The sequence below is a fragment of the Schistocerca gregaria genome, chromosome 3 (assembly GCF_023897955.1).
Source record: "Schistocerca gregaria isolate iqSchGreg1 chromosome 3, iqSchGreg1.2, whole genome shotgun sequence".
NCBI lineage: Eukaryota > Metazoa > Arthropoda > Insecta > Orthoptera > Acrididae > Schistocerca > Schistocerca gregaria.
The window spans coordinates 866,131,618-866,151,249 of NC_064922.1; the positions used below are offsets into that span (position 1 = coordinate 866,131,618).

The window sequence follows — 19,632 nt, forward strand, 5'->3', positions numbered from 1 at the left end:
GTGTCCTCTTGGGTAAAATATTCCGGAGGTAAAATAGTCCTCCATTCGGATCTCTGGGCGGAGACTACTCAGGAGAACGTCGTTATCAGGAGAAAGAAAACAGGCGTTCTACGGATTGGAGCATGGAATGTCAGATCCCTTAATCTGGCAGGTAGGTTAGAAAATTTAAAAAGGGAAATGGATAGGTTAAAGTTAGATATAGTGGGAATTAGTGAAGTTCTGTGGCAGGAGGAAGAAGACTTATGGTTAGGTGACTACAGGGTTAGTGAAGTTCTGTGGCAGAAGGAACAAGACTTCTGGTCAGGTGACTACAGGGTTATAAACACAAAATCAAATAGGGGTAATGCAGGAGTAGGTTTAATAATGAATAAAAAAAATAGGAGTGCAGGTAATCAACTACAAACAGCATAGTGAACGCATTATTGTGGCCAAGATAGACACGAAGCCCACGCCTACTACAGTAGTACAAGTTTATATTCCAGCTAGCTCTGCAGATGATGAAGAAATTGATGAAATGTATGATGAGATAAAAGAAATTATTCGGGTAGTGAAGGGAGACGAAAATTTAATAGTCATTGGTGACTGGAATTCGACAGTAGGAAAAGGAAGAGAAGAAAACGTAGTAGGTAAATATGGATTAGGGCTAAGAAATGAAAGAGGAAGCCGCCTGGTAGAATTTTGCACAGAGCATAAGTTAATCATAACTAACACTTGGTTCAAGAATCATGGCTGTATACATGGAAGAAGCCTGGAGATACTGACAGGTTTCAGATAGATTATATAATGGTAAGACAGAGATTAAGGAACCAGATTAAATTGTAAGACATTTCCAGGGGCAGATGTGGACTCTGATCACAATCTATTGGTTATGAACTGTAGATTAAAACTGAAGAAACTGCAAAAAGGTGGGAATTTAAGGAGATGGTACCTGTATAAACTGAAATAACCAGAGGTTGTACAGAGTTACAGGGAGAGCATAAGGGAACAATTGACAGGAATGGAGGAAAGAAGAACTGTAGAAGAAGAATGTGTTGCTCTGAGGGATGAAGTAGTGAAGGCAGCAGAGGATCAAGTAGGTAAAAAGACGAGGGCTAGTAGAAATCCTTGGGTAACAGGAGAAATATTGAATTTAATTGATGAAAGGAGAAAATATAAAAATGCAGTAAATGAAGCAGACAAAAAGGAATACAAACGTCTCAGAAATGATATCGACAGGAAGTGCAAAATGGCTAAGCAAGGATGGCTAGAGGACAAATGTAAGGATGTAGAGGCTTATCTCACTAGGGGTAAGATAGGTACTGCCTGCAGGAAAATTAAAGAGACCTTTGGAGAGAAGAGAACCACTTGTATGAATATCATGAGCTCATATGGAAACCTACGTTTCTAGCATTTGTAGACTTAGAGAAAGCTTTTGACAATGTTGACTGGAATACTCTCTTTCAAATTCTGAAGGTGGCAGGGGTAAAATACAGAGAGCGAAAGGCTATTTACAATTTGTACAGAAAGCAGATTGCAGTTATAAAAGTCGAGGGACATGAAAGGGAAGCTGTGGTTGGGAATGGAGTGAGACAGGCTTGTAGCCTATCCCCAATGTTATTCAATCTATATATTGAGCAAGCAGTAAAGGAAACAAAAGAAAATTCGGATTAGGTATTAAAATCCATGGAGAAGAAATAAAAACTTTGAAGTTCGCCGATGACATTTTAATTCTGTCAGAGACAGCAAAGGACTTGAAAGAGCAGTTGAACGGAATGGACAGTGTCTTGAAAAGAGGGTATACGATGAACATCAACAAAGGCAAAACGAGGATGATGGAATGTAATCGAATAAAGTCTGGTGATGATGAAGGAATTAGATTAGGAAATGAGACACTTAAAATAGTAAAGGAGTTTTGCTATTTGGGAAGCAAAATAACTGATGATGGTCGAAGTAGAGACGATATAAAATGTAGACTGGCAATGGCAAGGAAAGCGTTTCTAAAGAAGAGAAATTTGTTAACATCGAGTATTGATTTAAGAGTCAGGAAGTAATTCTGAATTTATTTGTATGGAGCACAGCCATGTATGGAAGTGAAACGTGGACGATAAATAGTTTGGACAAGAAGAGAATAGAAGCTTTCGAAATGTGGTGCTACATAAGAATGCTGAAGATTAGATGGTAGATCATATAACTAATGAGGAGGTATTGAATAGGATTGGGGGGAAGTTTGTGACACAACTGGACAAGAAGAAGGGATCGGTTGGTAGGACATGTTATGAGGCATCAAGGGATCACAAATTTAGTATTGGAGGGCAGCGTGGAGGGTAAAACTCTTAGAGGGAGACCACGAGATGAATACATTAAGCAAATTCAGAAGGATGTTGGCTGCAGTACGTACTGGGAGATGAAGAAGCTTGCACAGCATAGAGTAGCATGAAGAGCTGCATCAAACCAGTCTCAGTCCTGAACACCCCAACAACAACGTGAGTACGACGTAGATAAAGTTGTGTGGTCATGGATATAACTGTCTATACATTAACTAGCGAGAATTTTTTTAATGTACCTAAGTGATTAGTCATTAAGCTCCAGAGTACAGTTACAATCCCCTACGCTTCAAACAAACTGCAAATGAACGACGTAGCAAAGCGTATTGCAGCAATTGAATTGGTCGATCACCTACGGGAAGTAAAAATTTCAACAATGCTATGAAATACGAAGACTGAGAGGAGAGGAGAAACTAAAGTGAGGTACTATCCCTGTATTACGACTTCAGGCAGAATGTTTCCGTTCCTAGGATACTTCTGGAGGCAGTTTCTTACTGAAGACAGTTAATAGTCAAAGTGTTCTGCATCCAGCACACGATACGTGAGAAAAACTCTAGCTACATGTACCATAAGCGAAATAGAAGCAGAAGTCATGACGACGTATGTAGGCACATGGTTGGTTGCTTAAGTGAACTGAAATTGTTTTCTGCCAATTGTACCGCACAAAATAAAAATCATAGATTATACATTTTACTTTTGTAATTTACAGACCTAAGGAAATTTCACAAAATTCATCATTTCTTTCTTGTGTGACGACACAGTTTTTTTTCCCTTGCGTTCGGGTTTGAGGAGTCATTAAGCGATTGTCAGGCAAGCAAGACAGAACACATCCGCTCCGTAAACTGAGTGAGTTTCTCAGGTAATGTAATCGACGCGCAAAATTCACTGTGTAACACGTCCTGTTTTCCGAGATTCACAATTTCAAGTAATGGTGGAAGCAGTATTATAACATCATCTTTGTTCGTAAAAACTCATTATAAGCCTTGAAATGAACGTGCCTATTTCTTAATTTGTAAATTTAATTGTTTAGTGTTTAAAAAGTGAAGTGAAAGTGTATATCATTGGATGCAAAACTATAACTGGACTCATTTTGAATATGTTCCAAATGGCACAGAGCTCACGCCATTCTGCAGACTTATGAAGAAACGTGCCTGCTGGATCAAGCATTATGGTGGATCTCAAACGCTTCTAGTACATATTCAAGGGAAAAAACTAAATTTTACGAAGATATTCAGAAGTTTCCAGTGGAAGAAGGAGACACTGTAAAGGATTAGCAGTGGTATCTGTTTCCTTGCAGCATCACACTTTTTATGACGCACTTAATTTTCTACTACTGACCAGACACCTCGTTATCTGTTAGACGATTAAGTAAATCATTAAATAGTTTGTACTCAATACAGTATTTTACTCACTGGAAACTGTTTCGTGTGGAAAGCGCAACATGCAGGAAAGTCTAAAATAGTCCTTTTTATAGCGTACGAGATCTCAGTCTAATATAGGATTTTTAGCACGTAGTTAACCCGACGTTCATTAATACGGGTCTTCGTTACATCCTTATCAGTTCTTTGTATGTTTTACTTTTATTCTTTTAGTTCGGTAACTGTACAGTATTCGACACTCTAGAAGTAATAGCGGTAACATTCCACGACAAAAAGCATTAAATTTAAAAATTAACGTTGTAGAACATCGATAAGTCGCGTGCTACTTCTCCTTCACTCTTTTATGTGTCAGTAGACCAACGCTAGCATCTGCAGATATTAAGTAGGCGAGGACGGCACGCTACAAATATGGCGCTGTGTGTGTGGGCCGCCGTTGCACATTTTTCTTTCATGTGTGACGGTGGCGCTGGTTTAGTAACACATGTAAGGATGAGGCAGAAGTTAAATGCGAGTTGTGGTTGCCCTATAATTTCAAATTGTAACGGTCGCTGTTCCCTGCAGTAAAATTCCTTCGCTAGCATTAAAGTTAGTCTACAACATGACATCTAGTTATTCGGTGGATTATATCCCGCGTTTGTTGGGAATATAAAATGACGTCGAAAAGAAAGGAGGGTCTCTTCATGAAAAAAGACTTAGTCGCCCTGCATGATACCTATACAGGGTGGTCTATTGACAGTGACCGGGCCAAATATCTCACGAAATAAGCATCAAACGGAAAAAACTACAAAGAACGAAACTCGTCTAGCTTGAGCGGCGAAATCAGCACCCCACTTTTTATTGCATATTCGTGTAGTACGTAAAGAAATATGAACGTTTTAGTTGGACCACTTCTTTCGCTTTGTGATACATGGCGCTGTAATAGTCACAAACGTATAAGTACGTGGTATCACGTAACATTCCGCCAGCGCAGACGGTATTTGCTTCGTGATACATTACCCGTGTTAAAATGGACCGTTTACCAATTGCGGATAAGGTCGATATCGTGTTGGTGTATGGCTATTGTGATCAAAGAGCCCAACGGGCGTATGCTGTGTGTGCTGCTCGGTATCCTGGACGACATCATCCAAGTGCCCCGACCGTTCGCCGGATAGTTAGTGTTCAGCCACAAGTGAAACGTCAACCACGACCTGCAACAGATGATGATGCCCAAGTAGATGTTTTAGCTGCTGTCGCGGCTAATCCGCCCATCAGTAGCAGACAAATTGCGCGAGAATCCGGAACCTTAAAAACGTCGGTGTTGACAATGCTGCTACATCAACATCGATTGCGCCTGTACCATATTTCTATGCATCAGGAATTACATGGCGACGACTTTGAACGCCGAGTACAGTTCTGCCACTGGGCACAAGAGAAATTACGGGACGATGACAGACATTTTGCACGCGTTCTATTTAGCTACGAAGCGTCATTCACCAACAGCGGTAACGTAAATTACACCGTCATCTATCACAAAGCGAAAAAAGTGGTCCAACTAAAACATTCATATTTTTTTACGTACTACACGAATATGTAATAAAAAGTGGGGGTTCCTATTTAAAGAAACGCAGTTGATATCCGTTTCACCTATGGCAGCTCCATCTAGCGGGTCAACCATAGCGCTATCTGGTTTCACCCTTCTAGCTAGCCAAGTTTCGTTCTTTGTAGTTTTTTCGTTAGACGCTTATCTCGTGAGATATTTGGCCCGGTCACGATCAATGAACCACCCTGTAAAGGAGAACTGCTGAAAAAGAAACGTTGTTGCCATGTTGGTGTCGAAGATTTTCCAAAGATTCCACATTACTCAGACATAGGTGTTCTAGAGATAAATACCTGGCTGCGAAACGGGAATAATGTTGGGCCGGCCGAAGTGGCCGTGTGGTTCTACGCGCTGCAGTCTGGAACCACGAGACCGCTACGGTCGCCGGTTCGAATCCTGCCTCGGGCTTGGATGTGTGTGATGTCCTTAGGTTAGTTAGGTTTAACTAGTTCTAAATTCTAGGGGACTAATGACCTCAGGAGTTGAGTCCCATAGTGCTCAGAGCCATTTGAACCATTTGGGAATAATGTTGGCGATTGTATGCTTTGTGACGGCGAAATTATCCTAGTTAGTTCTATGCAGGCAATGACGACAGTAATAACGTATTATCTGACAAAATTGGCGTTCAATCTGAAGACATTGTGACAAATACTGACGAATACTGGACAAATACTGGAAAGAGGAAAGAAACAATCTGCGACCAAACTATTTCTGATGGACTCACCTACACGGTTGTGCACGACGCAAACGATGAACTTTATATGAGGAAAAGTTTGCCGACTCCGCTCTGTAGTTTGAGAGTGGCCACTAGATGTCAGGAGAGGCGCACCAGCGAATACAAGAGAAGGCGGAGAGTACTGAGTTGTCAGCAGAGAAACTGCAGCAGCAGAGCGGGTCACAAGAGCTCAGTGACCTCGAACGTGGACTGGTCAGTGGATGTCAACATATCCATTAGGAACACTTCAATCCTTCTAAGACTGCCAAAGTCGCTCTTTGCTAACGTGATTATGAAGTGGAAACGAGAAGGAACAGCCATAGCTAAAGGAAGATCATGCAGACCTGATATCCTGGTAACAGGGCTACGGAGGACGGCTGCACAAAAACGTTGTCAGATCAGTGGCAGGAATCACTCGTGCTATACCAGAAGTCCAGCCAGCCAGCACGGCGACTGCGCCTAGGGACATACAACGAATGGGGCCTCATAAAGCGCACATACTGCACGCACCGCTAAATGATGCTCTGTGTGAACAACGACGCCATCCTACAGTGGATGGGTGGGAACGATTGATTTGGAGTACCCGTAGCTGATGCTACGACATGGCTGCGTTTTTCGCGTTTCGGACAGGGTCTTCTTACTGCACATAGGAAAAGGCTAAACACGGAAGTATACGAACACATTTCACAGAATGAACAGTTCGCGGACGATGAATGTATGAGAATGATGGTAGTACTCGGTCGTAAAACAACATCTGTGAGGCAATGGTTTGTCGACACAAACATTCCTGAAATAGACTGGCCTGCCTAACATCCCCATGGAACACCTTTGGGTTGAATTAGAACGTTTACTCCGCTCCAGGTCCCAGCGAACATCACTGCCTTCTCTGGTTTCAGTTCTTGCCGAAGAACAAACTGACGTTCCTCCACAGACATTCAGTTTGAAAAATGTCCCCAACAAGGCGAAGGACGGACGATGTCCAAATAAACGTACACAAGTAGGTGTTCGGATAGTCCAAGAACCTTAAAGGGGTGTTGAACGTAAAATTTTTTTTAAAAATTCGATTTTTCAAAAATATGCTTAATTTGTAGCGCAGCCGGCCGGAGTGGCCGTGCGGTTCTAGGCGTTGCAGTCTGGCGCCAAGCGACCGCTACGGTCGCAGATTCGAATCCGGCCTTGGGCTTGGATGTATGTGCTGTCCTTAGGTTAGTAAGGTTCAATTAGTTCCTAGTTATAGGCGAATGATGACCTCAGAGGTTAAGTCTCATAGTGCTCATAGCCATTTTTGTAGCACACATATTCATGAACAGTTTGATGTACAAAGCTTATACATTTGAATGATTATAAAGCATATTATTTGGTCTGAAGTCAACCAATATGCAGTGCCACACCCCTTTGCACAACATTCTTCTGCCATATGTAAATGGTGATGGTGATAGCAAAGTTCCTTGAGGATCAAAAATGTGCTCCGTATGGAGCTGAGACTGTTGTGCAGAAATTGGAATGTGTAGGACATGTACAGAGAAGATTTGACACTAGACGTAGAAGGCTGACACATGATGTGTCAGGAAAAAAAAATTATCTGATTGGAAGAGAATTAAAGAGACAGGGCGACTGACGAATGCAGAAATTGATAAGCTAGAGACATATTATGGCATGGCAATAAGAAGGAACACAGGGGACTTGAAAAATATGAAGCCAGCAGTTTGGGCCTTAGACTTCCACAAAATGTCCACAGATAATAACCCTATCCACAACTTGTGCCCCAAAGGAAGTGAATCTTGATGTGGTTACCAAAGGTCAATTTCTGATGGTGAAGAACATCATCAGAGGAATTCTCTACCAACTGCTGTAATGCAAGCCCAAACCTATATTCAGGCGCCTTGCAAACGAAAACGTCTTGAAGAAATGTCTTCATGGCGATACCCAAAACTCAAACGAAAGTTTTAACCAATGTGTATGGAAAAGATTGCCAGAAATCATTTTTGTGAAAAGAAATGCACTTGCTATTGATGTTTATGATGCAGTTTCATGTTTTAATTGTCGTGTGCAAAGCAAGAAATATTTTTTAGAGAAAAAGGGCATTAAGCCCGGAGTGAACTGCATCAAAGCTTTGTATGTGATAGATAGACAGCGTGTACTGAAAGCATTTTTGGAGCTCAAAATATCAGAAGATTCCATCATAGGGATGTGAAAAGGAAGAAAAGTGATTTATAAAATGAAGAAAAATTGCATTTGTGCTGGATATTTCTAATAGAATGCCAAATACAAGCAGAAACTTAAACGGCCACTTTCCGCAAAACTCAAATTTTTGTGCTTAGGTACATGTAACATCCAAAATAAATAACCTATTACTTTCATATTCCTTAGCACAAAACTCTAGAATTTTTCAAATCTATTAAAAACTGTGGTAAAAATTGAGATAATTAAGTATAAAATTTGAGGTTTTCTAAATATGAAGTTTCAAATGTAATAGCTCATTCACTTTTTCATAAATTAAATAAATTTTAGAGGTTCGCACACCTGTAAGTGTGGTTTGTATGCAGCGCAATTTTCATCAGAGTCTCTCTCTTACTTATGAAGAAAACTGTACCTGTAACAACAAATGCAGCCAATAGTAAGTGAAAAAATGATGAAATTTCACATGTAAAAAATTTATTTAGTTATATTTGTGAAGACTAGATGGATAGATCACATAACTAATGAGTAAGTACTGAATAGAATTGGGGAAAACAGAAATTTGTGGTATAACTTGACTAGAAGAAGGAATCGATTGGTAGTACATATTCTGAGGCATCAAGGAAACACCAATTTAGTATTGGGGTGCAGTGTGGAAGGTAAAAATCGTAGAGAGAGGCCAAGAGATGAATACACTAAACAGATACAGAAGGATGTAGGTTGCAGTAGGTGCTGGGAGATGAAGAAGCTTGCACAGGATAGAGTAGCATGGAGAGCTGCATTAAACCAGTCTCTGGACTGAAGACCACAACAACAAACAACAACATGTTTGTGAACTTCCACTGCTATGAGTGTGAATCCTGAATCCTTCCTGGTCATGCTGACAAAGTTTTATGAATTTATTTGTAAAAGTATAGACAGTGGAAATTAAAATGTCGTGTGGTGCCTCTCCTGCTCCAGGTCAGCCCATTTGAAGTCCTACCCCCTTAAAAGAAACTTACTTTTTCAGTGCTCTCGGTGTTTTTATCATTATCTGGTATGTACCTGTGGGAAATTAATGTATAATTTATCTTTATGTGAAAATAAATGTAAAGTGTGTATACTTGTTGTTTAATCCAGATGATTTTATTTTTTCTGACTTTCCCGATTACCCGTATTTTCGACTGTCTGGATGACCTACAGTCTCGCCTGTTCATCATAGCCGAGATTCCATTGCCACTTGCCCTTTATGCTTAAGAAAATAATTGTGTGAAAGAAAGAGATTCCATGATGAACGATGAAGGACGGACAATTCTTCATCGTCTGACTAACTGACTGACTTTTGTTTGACTGGAGCCAGTTTACAATAAGTTGGTCAGTTAGTGGTTTTTGCTTGTTGTTATTGCTATAGCCATTTCCCGTAGCACAGAAACCGTGTTACCCTACTACTGTGCATCGTGTGCCGGCAGGATCGCGTGGCGGAAGCTGCGGGAGCGCGCCGCCGACGGCTACACGGGGGTGGTGCACCGCGACGACAGCAGCGACCCCCTGCAGGGGGGCGCGGGGGGCGGCCGCGTCGCCTCCGCCTCCACGCACTCCAGCGGCAACCTGCTCGCCGACGAGGTCAGTGCCCCAGGCTGGCGCGCGTCACCGCCTAGCGGCCTGTCAGGGCGACGTCTGCGACTCTATTAAACAATGAGTCTCTTCTGCTACAGTGTCTCAGAAAGAAGGCTCCCCGTTTCGGACGATTCAGTCTCCATCTTCACGCATTACACAACTCTCACAACGTTCAAGCAACTGCCATTACTTCCTTTCTTCCTTCGCTTACGCCATTGTCCTGCTGTGATCGCAGGGCCAGAGCATGGTTAAAACGGATTTGGCAAGGTTAGTTTTAGGGGTGGCCGAATGCCGTTCCTGCAGCCACCCCCTACCCCCCAGAGATGGAATCAGCGTACCCCAGCTGTCTGCATCTAGTGCAAATTGTGAAATAGTGTGAACGTGTTTTTAATGTCTGCGACGCGTGTTACTGAGACGGAAAGTGGAGACCAGGCCGGTATTCATCTAGCAGGATGTGGAAAACAGCCTAAAAACCAAATCCAGAGGACCGATGGCCCTAGTAGTCTGGTCCCATCAATCCCACAAACCAGCCAACCAGCCAACCAGCCAAATCCAGGCTGGCCAGCCGGCACACACTAGCCCTCGTCTTTAAGCCGCCGGGCGGGTTCGATCCAGGGCCGGTACGGATACGCGGGTCAGGAAGCAGCGCGTTAGCGCTCTCGGCTACCCTGGCGCATTCATAACAGCCATTACTACACGCCAGTTATCTGGCCCGTGGCACCAGCACAAGTGTTATGAGAAAGTAAAAGCCCTTCCATAACCTTGTAGTTATGGGATAGTTGGCACGTACAGTAACAAAACACTCTTCCTGGTGCCACGGTGAAAATCAGTTCAGCCTGCTAACCCAGCCTATAACGAATGACCTAATGACATATAACCTTCATTTTTTGTTAACTTAAGAAAATGCATGTGTAATTGCTAAAACAACGATAGAAAACGAAACGGTTCTACTATGAGGTCTAAAACAGTAGGCAGCAACACTACAGCTTCAGAAAGCATGACATGCTGTAGAAAGTATGGTAGGTATAAAACTATAATAGTAAACAAAACACACTGAAGACAGCTCAGAAACTGCTCAGTATCTTCGAATAAAACAAAAATAAACAAATGCTGTCTTGCATAAAGTACAACTTCCACCAAATTTTTCTTATCATACATGGGAAGTAAGACTACCTGAAACATCTAAAACATAATTACAACTAATAACAAGTGGCTCTAGTTGCGCCTCCAGAATTGCCTGAAGGTAGGGGAGCAATGTATTGGGAGCGGCAGCCTTTGATAAAAGATTTACTGGCAGATGCGAATTTACTTTGATATAGTTCACAACTATCAACAATGGATCACAAGCTGGTAAGTTTATGTCTGATTTCAATACCTTTAACATATCTTCAAAGAACAAATTTCTCCATTAAAGAGTATTTTCAAGGGAACAAGAAAATTAAAAAAAATTCGCAGTAGATCTAAGTGCGCTTTTCCTAGGTGAAAAGGCAATTGAAGAGTAATTGTTCCACGTCGGTCGCTCATTCCGGTTGTACTACACTTGATAAAATATGTTCGTGGTGCAGCTGACAGGCGAGCTAACGTCCTTGCTCATACAACAGGGGCCAAGTGCAGTGCATTTTACAGAAGTAAACAACGTGCGGCAGTCTGTACTTAAGCTTCCCAAACGTTGCTACGCTTTTATTCCGAGCCTCCTATTCTGTCAGTTGTGTTTAGGGATCGCCGGGCACCAAATCACGTGGGGTGAGTGGGCATTGATGAAATTTGTAGGGAAGGAATCAGATTCCGTTAAGTTCAAATGTTCAAATGTGAATTCCTAAGGGACCAAACCACTGAGGTAATCGGTTCCTACACTGGCATACTACATAATTCTCTGACAGGAATGAATTTTCTCCCTGCTGTGACGTGTGCACTGACCTCAAACTTCTTGGCAGATTAAAACGGTGTACTAGCCCGGGATTTGAGACTGGAACCTCTTCCTGCTCTACCAGAGGCAAAAGTCCCGAGTTCGAGCCCCAGTCCGGCATACAGTTTTGACCTGCCAAGAAATCTGAAATTTGCGCACACCCCATTGCAGAGTGAAAAGTTCATGGAGTAAACAGTTCCCAAGACTGTGGCTAAGACATGTCTCCGCAACATTCTTTGTTACAGGAGTACTAGTGTCTCAAGGTATGCAAGATATATGCGCAATTTAGAAGCAGGAGACGAGGTACTGGCGGTTGTAAGGGGTCGGAATTTTGGATACCTTACATGTCGGGTGCCTCAGTTTTATGTGTCGTTCATAGTGTCCCAATAAGCTGATTTGCAATATCAGACGGCTTTTTGTGTGTATATTTCGTTTGTTTGACATTTAATACACTTGTCATCTAGAATGACGAGAGTAACTCCCTTACGTAAATTTGCATGTTTGAGTTAGGTAGAGACAGGGTGCAAGTATCACTGGAGAGGACCCAGTTTTAGTTAACGGCGTTGTGACGCAATGGCCTGCAGAACCGCAGCCTAGTCAAGGTCAAGCGCAGGTGATGTGTGCTGCAGAGAACTGAGGGAAGAACAGTATATCACGTGAGCGGCGCGCGAGGACGTAACTTAGCACTCTTGTGGATGATGGTGTGTTATTAAGGAGGGTAAGAGACCTGGCTGCGCTCTTGAAACCCAGCCAATTATACGACACTGTACTTATTAAGCCATTTGCTGATTGGACAGCCATGGCTACAAGAAATGAAAGAGAGACTGCCATTGGCTGTTCCGTCCAGTGTCCAACCCCACTATAGAGGGAAAGGAAGCTAGGCCGAGGAGACGCGCAACTGCCCAGCGTGACAGACGCTTTCCCTTGAAACGTCATAGAGTGTGGTCGGAGAGCATCCCTCTCTGATGTGATGACAGGAAAAGGAGATACATTGTATTGGCGTGAACATTTTGTTCACCCGGCCCCAAAATTCAGTCAAGAGCTGGCTGAATTCTCTTAGTAAATCTGTTAAGCGGAGAACGAAGAGAGCCAATATAATTAAATTCTTGAGAGAACAGCATGCACTTAGCCATTAAAAGCAGACTATGGTGAAGTGAATGTTTTCCGCTTCACTAAAACGTAGTGAAAGTTTACTTATATAGAATGAGCCATGCACAGCATAGGATTTTCCAAGATTTACAGATTCGACGACACACAGCTCGACCTTAGGATAGTCTTCCACCAGAGAGTCTTTCTCCCAGTTAAAATAATTAACTATACTGAATTTTGTCATATTATTGATCTTTTATGTTATATGTTACTTGATGTATTTAATACCAGAATCCCCTTGTCTGAACAGACGATACGTGAGATTGTTTTTGTGCATTGTAATGACACAACATGTGCAAAAGTGATTCCAATAAATACACTGCTACACAACGAAGATGACGTGCTACAGACGCGAAATTTAACCGACAGGAAGAAAATGCTGTGATATGCAAATGATTAGCTTTACAGGGCATTCACACAAGGTTGGCGCCGGTGCCGACACTTACAACGTGCTGACGTGAGGAAAGTTTCCAACCGATTTCTCCTACACAAACAGCAGTTGACCGGCGTTACCTGGTGAAACGTTGTCGTGACGCCTCGTGTAAGGAGAAGAAATGCGTACCATCACGTTTCCGACTTTGATAAAAGTCGGATTGTAGCCTATCGCAATTGCGGTTTATAGTATCACGACATTGCTGCTCGCGCTGATCAAGATTCAGCGACTGTTAGCAGAATACGAAATCGGTGGGTTCAGGAAGGTAATACGGAACGCCGTGCTGGATCCCAACGGCCTCGTATCACTAGCAGTCGAGACGACAGGCATTATCCGCATGGCTGTAACGAATCGTGCAGCCATGTCTCGATCCTTGAGTCAACAGATGGTGACGCTTGCAAGACAGCAACCATCTGCACGAACAGTTCGACAACAGCATGGAATATCAGCTCGGAGATCATGGCTGCGGTTACCCTTGACGCTGCATCACAGACAGGAGAGCCTGCGATGGTGTACTCAACGACGAACCTGGGTGCACGAATGGCAAAACACATTTTTTTCGGATGAATCCAGGATCTGTTTACAGCATCATGATGCTCGCATCCGCGTTTGGCGACATCGCGGTGAACGTACATTGGAAGCATGTATTCGCCATCGCCATACTGGCGTATCATCCGGCGTGATGGTATGGGGTGCCATGGGTTACACGTCTCGGTCACCTCTTGTTCGCATTGACGGCACTTTGAACAGTGGACGTTACATTTCAGATGTGTTACGACCCGTGGCTCTAACCTTCATTCGATCGCTGCGAAACCCTACATTTCAGCAGGATAATGCACGACCGCATGTTGCAGGTCCTGTACGGGCCTTTCTGGTTCAAATGGCACTGAGCACTACAGGACTTAACGTCTGTGGTCATCAAGCTCCTAGAACTTAGAACTATTTAAACCTAACTAACCTAAGGACATCACACATCCACGTCCGAGGCAGGAGTCGAACCTGCGACCGTAGCGGTCACGCGGTTCCAGATTGAAGCGCCTAGAACCGCACGGCCGCACCGTACGGCTGGCCTTTCTGGATGCAGAAAATGTTCGACTGCAACACTGGCCAGCACATTCTCCAGATCTCTCACCAATTGGAAACGTCTGGTCAATGGTGGCCGAGCAACTGGCTCGTCACAATGCGCCAGTCACTACTCTTCATGAACTGTGGTATCGTGTTGAAGCTGCATGAGCAGCTGTACCTGTACACACCATCCAAGCTCTGTTTGACTCAATGCACAGGCGTATCAAGGCCGTTATTACCGCCAGAGGTGGTTGTTCTGGGTACTGATTTCTCAGGATCTATGCACCCTAATTGCGTGAAAATGTAATCACATGTCAGTTCTAGTATAATATATTTGTCCAATGAATACCCGTTTATCATGTGCATATCTTGTTGGCGTAGCAATTTTAATGGCCAGTAGTGTACAATCACAGGGAATAGTTGTTGTCTATTCTAAGGCAGAGTTTTCCTTCCTACAACATTGGAATATTTTAGGGACACTGATGGCAGCTATTCTTCTGAAGTGCGAACCCATGGTGAGTAATAGGACGTTTCTTTACAGGTCGGATACAAACTGTGTTATGCGCGCTTAGTAGAATCGTGCACACAATGTAAACATAGCATTCACTTATCAACATCCAGCATTTAGACGGGGAACGAGAGCTGTGAGGCGTGAGGACGGGTGCTCAGTCGTGCTTGGAAAGCTCAGTCCGTGGTGCAGTTGCCCATCTGATAGAAAGGTCCCACTTCCCAGTGGCAGTTCGGCCCAACTTAGATCTAGCAGAGTCAAGTCTCAGAGTACTTTGCGTGGGTGGTAGATCAGTTTACATTAATTAGTGTGAGTTGCCCCCTGAATGCAGCTCCATCACTCTTAACAAATATTTGTGAAGCAGCTGAGAGAAGAGTGGTGTGACCTGCAGTGGCGAGTGGCACCTCAGTGGCGGCCACCGCAGGATCGTAAGGAGCAGCTCGCGGTAGGGCGTGGCGCCCGGGGCTGTCCGCCCAGAGGGCCCTGGTACGGGTGTGCACACGAAAACTGCAGCACTTTCCGAGGATAGCAGCATCGTGTGCGCACGGGCCGGTCTGCAGTCCCGCTCACACGATAAAAGAAACAGTTCATCAAAAAAAAAAAAAAAGGTATTTTGGTTCTCATAGCTTCATTCACCAGCTTCGCGGTGTAGTGCCTATTATCTCATTAATGGTCTTAATTGCTGAGATTTTTTACAGTTAACTAAAACACTACATGTAATTCGATTAGATCGCAGTGTCACGTAGGAGTTGCTGTGAATTCAACTTCGGTGGATGTTAGTTCATACATTGCTGTGCGTGAAATATAGCTAATATACACTCCTGGAAATGGAAAAAAGAACACATTGACACCGGTGTGTCAGACCCACCATACTTGCTCCGGACACTGCGAGAGGGCTGTACAAGCAATGATCACACGCACGGCACAGCGGACATACCAGGAACCGCGGTGTTGGCCGTCGAATGGCGCTAGCTGCGCAGCATTTGTGCACCGCCGCCGTCAGTGTCAGCCAGTTTGCCGTGGCATACGGAGCTCCATCGCAGTCTTTAACACTGGTAGCATGCCGCGACAGCGTGGACGTGAACCGTATGTGCAGTTGACGGACTTTGAGCGAGGGCGTATAGTGGGCATGCGGGAGGCCGGGTGGACGTATCGCCGAATAGCTCGACACGTGGGGCGTGATGTCTCCACAGTACATCGATGTTGTCGCCAGTGGTCGGCGGAAGGTGCACGTGCCCGTCGACCTGGGACCGGACCGCAGCGACGCACGGATGCACGCCAAGACCGTAAGATCCTACGCAGTGCCGTAGGGGACCGCACCGCCACTTCCCAGCAAATTAGGGACAGTGTTGCTCCTGGGGTATCGGCGAGGACCATTCGCAACCGTCTCCATGAAGCTGGGCTACGGTCCCGCACACCGTTAGGCCTTCTTCCGCTCACGCCCCAACATCGTGCAGCCCGCCTCCAGTGGTGTCGCGACAGGCGTGAATGGAGGGACGAATGGAGACGTGTCGTCTTCAGCGATGAGAGTCGCTTCTGCCCTGGTGCCAATGATGGTCATATGCGTGTTTGGCGCCGTGCAGGTGAGCGCCACAATCAGGACTTCATACGATCGAGGCACACAGGGCCAACACCCGGCATCATGGTGTGGGGAGCGATCTCCTACACTGGCCGTACACCTCTGGTGATCGTCGAGGGGACACTGAATAGTGCACCGTACATCCAAACCGTCATCGAACCCATCGTTCTACCATTCCTAGACCGGCAAGGGAACTTGCTGTTCCAACAGGACAATGCACGTCCGCCACCCAACGTGCTCTAGAAGGTGTAAGTCAACTACCCTGGCCAGCAAGATCTCCGGATCTGTCCCCCATTGAGCATGTTTGGGACTGGATGAAGCGTCGTCTCACGCGGTCTGCACGTCCAGCACGAACGCTGGTCCAACTGAGGCGCCAGGTGGAAATGGCATGGCAAGCCGTTCCACAGGACTACATCCAGCATCTCTACGATCGTCTCCATGGGAGAATAGCAACCTGCATTGCTGCGAAAGGTGGATATACACTGTACTAGTGCCGACATTGTGCATGCTCTGTTGCCTGTGTCTATGTACCTGTGGTTCTGTCAGTGTGATCATGTGATGTATCTGACCCCAGGAATGTGTCAATAAAGTTTCCCCTTCCTGGGACAATGAATTCACGGTGTTCTTATTTCAATTTCCAGGAGTGTAATTATTTTGTTTTAAACTTGGAACTAGATCTGTATCAACCTCTAACCTTGACAAAATTGATTGAATGCAGCGCGTTCACTTTCGAACATGCACTGACGACATAACGCGAATGAAATATTAATAACATCCACTGTTTCCCCCAAAAGGTTAGAAATAACGAAGGGGTTCTTGACGGATGCTAGCGTGCAAGAGCAGAGTATTTCTCCATACGCTTAGAATATGGCAATTTCTTATCTACTGAAAAACAGAAGTAACTACAGTCTTCTTGAAGAGAATAGTGTAATTCTTTTAGGGTTATCGGAAGAAAAATTTGGAGTAGGAATTAAAATCTAGGGAGAAGGAATAAAAACATTGAGGTTTGCTAATAACATTGTAATTCTGTCAGAGACAGCAAGGACCTCGAACAGCAGTTGAACGGACTGGACAGTATCTTGAAATGTGGATGTAAGGTGCCCATCAGCAAAATCAGAACGAAGATAATGGAATGTAGTCGAATCAAATCAGGTAGGGCTGAGGGAATTAGATTAGGGTATGAGACAGTTAAAGTGTAGATGAGTTTTTGGCGAAATAACTGATGATGGTCAAAGTAGGGAGGATACAAAGAAAGAGTTTCTGAAGAATAGAAGTTTGTTAACATCGGGTATAGACTTAAGTGTCAGGAAGTCGTTTCTGAAAGAATTTGTATGGAGTGTAACCATGCATGTGAGTGAAACATGGTCGATAAATTGTTTGGACAAGAAGAAAATAGAAGCTTTCGAAATGTGGTGCTACAGAAGAATGCTCAAGATTAGATGGGTAGACCACGTAACTAATGAAGAGCTACAGAATAGAATTGGGGAGAAAAGAAGTTTATGGCAAAACCCACAAGAAGGGATCAGTTGATAGGAAACATTCTGAGGCATGAAGGGATCACCAATCTGCGATCTCCTGTAATCCAAGCTTCTGGGAGGCCGTTGTGTGGGAGAGACCTGGAAAAACTACAAATTCGGCCGTTTCATGAGCTCACGAACCTTCGTCGAGTTCTGCAGATCAACAGATGACTGTGGAATTTTCGGCTAGCGGTGGCTAAGGGTTAAGAGAAGCCGAACGCACTAAGCTCAAGAACGTCGGGAAACCGAAGCACACAACTCATAACGAAAAGGTTGCGGAATGTACTGCAAAAACTAAACTTCGAGAAGACGAACTTTGAAGTCATCGACGCCCTAGGAATTGTTCCGCGCAGCAACGATGATCTAGGAGGAGCGAGACGAGGGTGTCGGTCGACCACACGTTTTGTGATTGCCGATGGTGCTGTAGTATATCGAGAGGTTGTAACAATGGAAAACTGTACTGAAATGCAGGAGGATCTGCAATGAATTGACGCATGGTGCAGAGAATGGCAATTGAATCTCAATATAGAGAAGCGTAATGTGCTGCGAATACATAGAAAGGAAGATCCTTTATCTTTTAGCTACAATATACCAGGTCAGCAACTGGAAGCAGTTAATGCCATAAATTATCTGGGAGTAGGCATTAGGAGTGATCTAAAATGGAATGACCATATAAAATCAATCGTCGGTAAAGCAGATGACAGACTGAGATTCATTGGAAGAATCCTAAGGAAATGCAACCCGAAAACAAAGTAAGTTGGTTATAAATGGTTCAAATGGCTCTGTGCACTATGGGACTTACCTACCGTGGTCATCAGTCCCCTAGAATTTAGAACCACTTAAACCAAACTAACCTAAGGACATCACACACATCCATGCCCGAGGCAGGATTCGAACCTGCGACCGTAGCGGTCGCGCGGTTCCAGACTGTAGCCCCTCCGGGCGGCGAAGTTGGTTACAGTACACTTGCTCGCCCACAGCTTGGATACTGCTCACAGGTGTGGGATCCGTACCAGATAGGGTTGATAGAAGAGAGAGAGAAGATCCAACGGAGAGCAGCAGGATCATTTAGTAATCGCGAAAGCGTTACGGAGACGAAAGATTGACTCCAGTGGAAGACTGCAAGAGAGACGTTCAGTAGCTCTGTACGGGCTTTTGTTGAAGTTTCGAGAACATACCTTCACCGAGGAGTCAAGCAGTATATTGCTCCCTCCTACGTATATCTGTTGAAATGAAAATTTGAATGTCTTTGCAATGTCTTTGCGACAACATGAAAATTTGTATGTCTTTGCAACAAAATGTGAGACGACATTACACATTTATTTTTGTACTGAGAATGTGCTTTTTTGTAATCTATTGACGAGACTTGTCCTGAGTTACTCACTTCGTTTATCACTGTTTAGGGATTCTGTCGCAATTGCAACTGCATTGGTATGTTATTGAGGCCACATCACTTAAGCTCCGCCGTGTTTTGGCAAAAGAAGCAAAGCTTAACATGGCAACGAGATAAATGCAAGTGTTACTGAAAATTCACTTTCTCAGAAACTCTTTTATTTTACTTACAGCCAGCCTGCACTTTATATCCCCCTACTTCGGCCATCATCAGTTATATTTAAGTCCAAACAGGAAAACTAGCTTGCTATTTTGAGTATGTCGTTTTCTAGTGTAGTTCAGTCATCAACAGCGTCTGATTTCATTCCATTATAGTCTATGAACTTTGCCATCTCC

General features: G+C 44.0%; 1 protein-coding gene across 1 annotated transcript in view; it reads left to right on the plus strand.

The window, feature by feature from the left end:
- The window catches only part of LOC126355635 (uncharacterized), a 427,254-nt gene that overhangs the window by 282,687 nt on the left and 124,935 nt on the right, over positions 1–19,632 (plus strand). Inside the window, exon 4 of the mRNA XM_050006001.1 lies at positions 9,600–9,753. Within this exon, the coding sequence (XP_049861958.1) occupies positions 9,600–9,753 (154 nt within the window). The remainder of the gene's footprint in view (positions 1–9,599; positions 9,754–19,632) is intronic.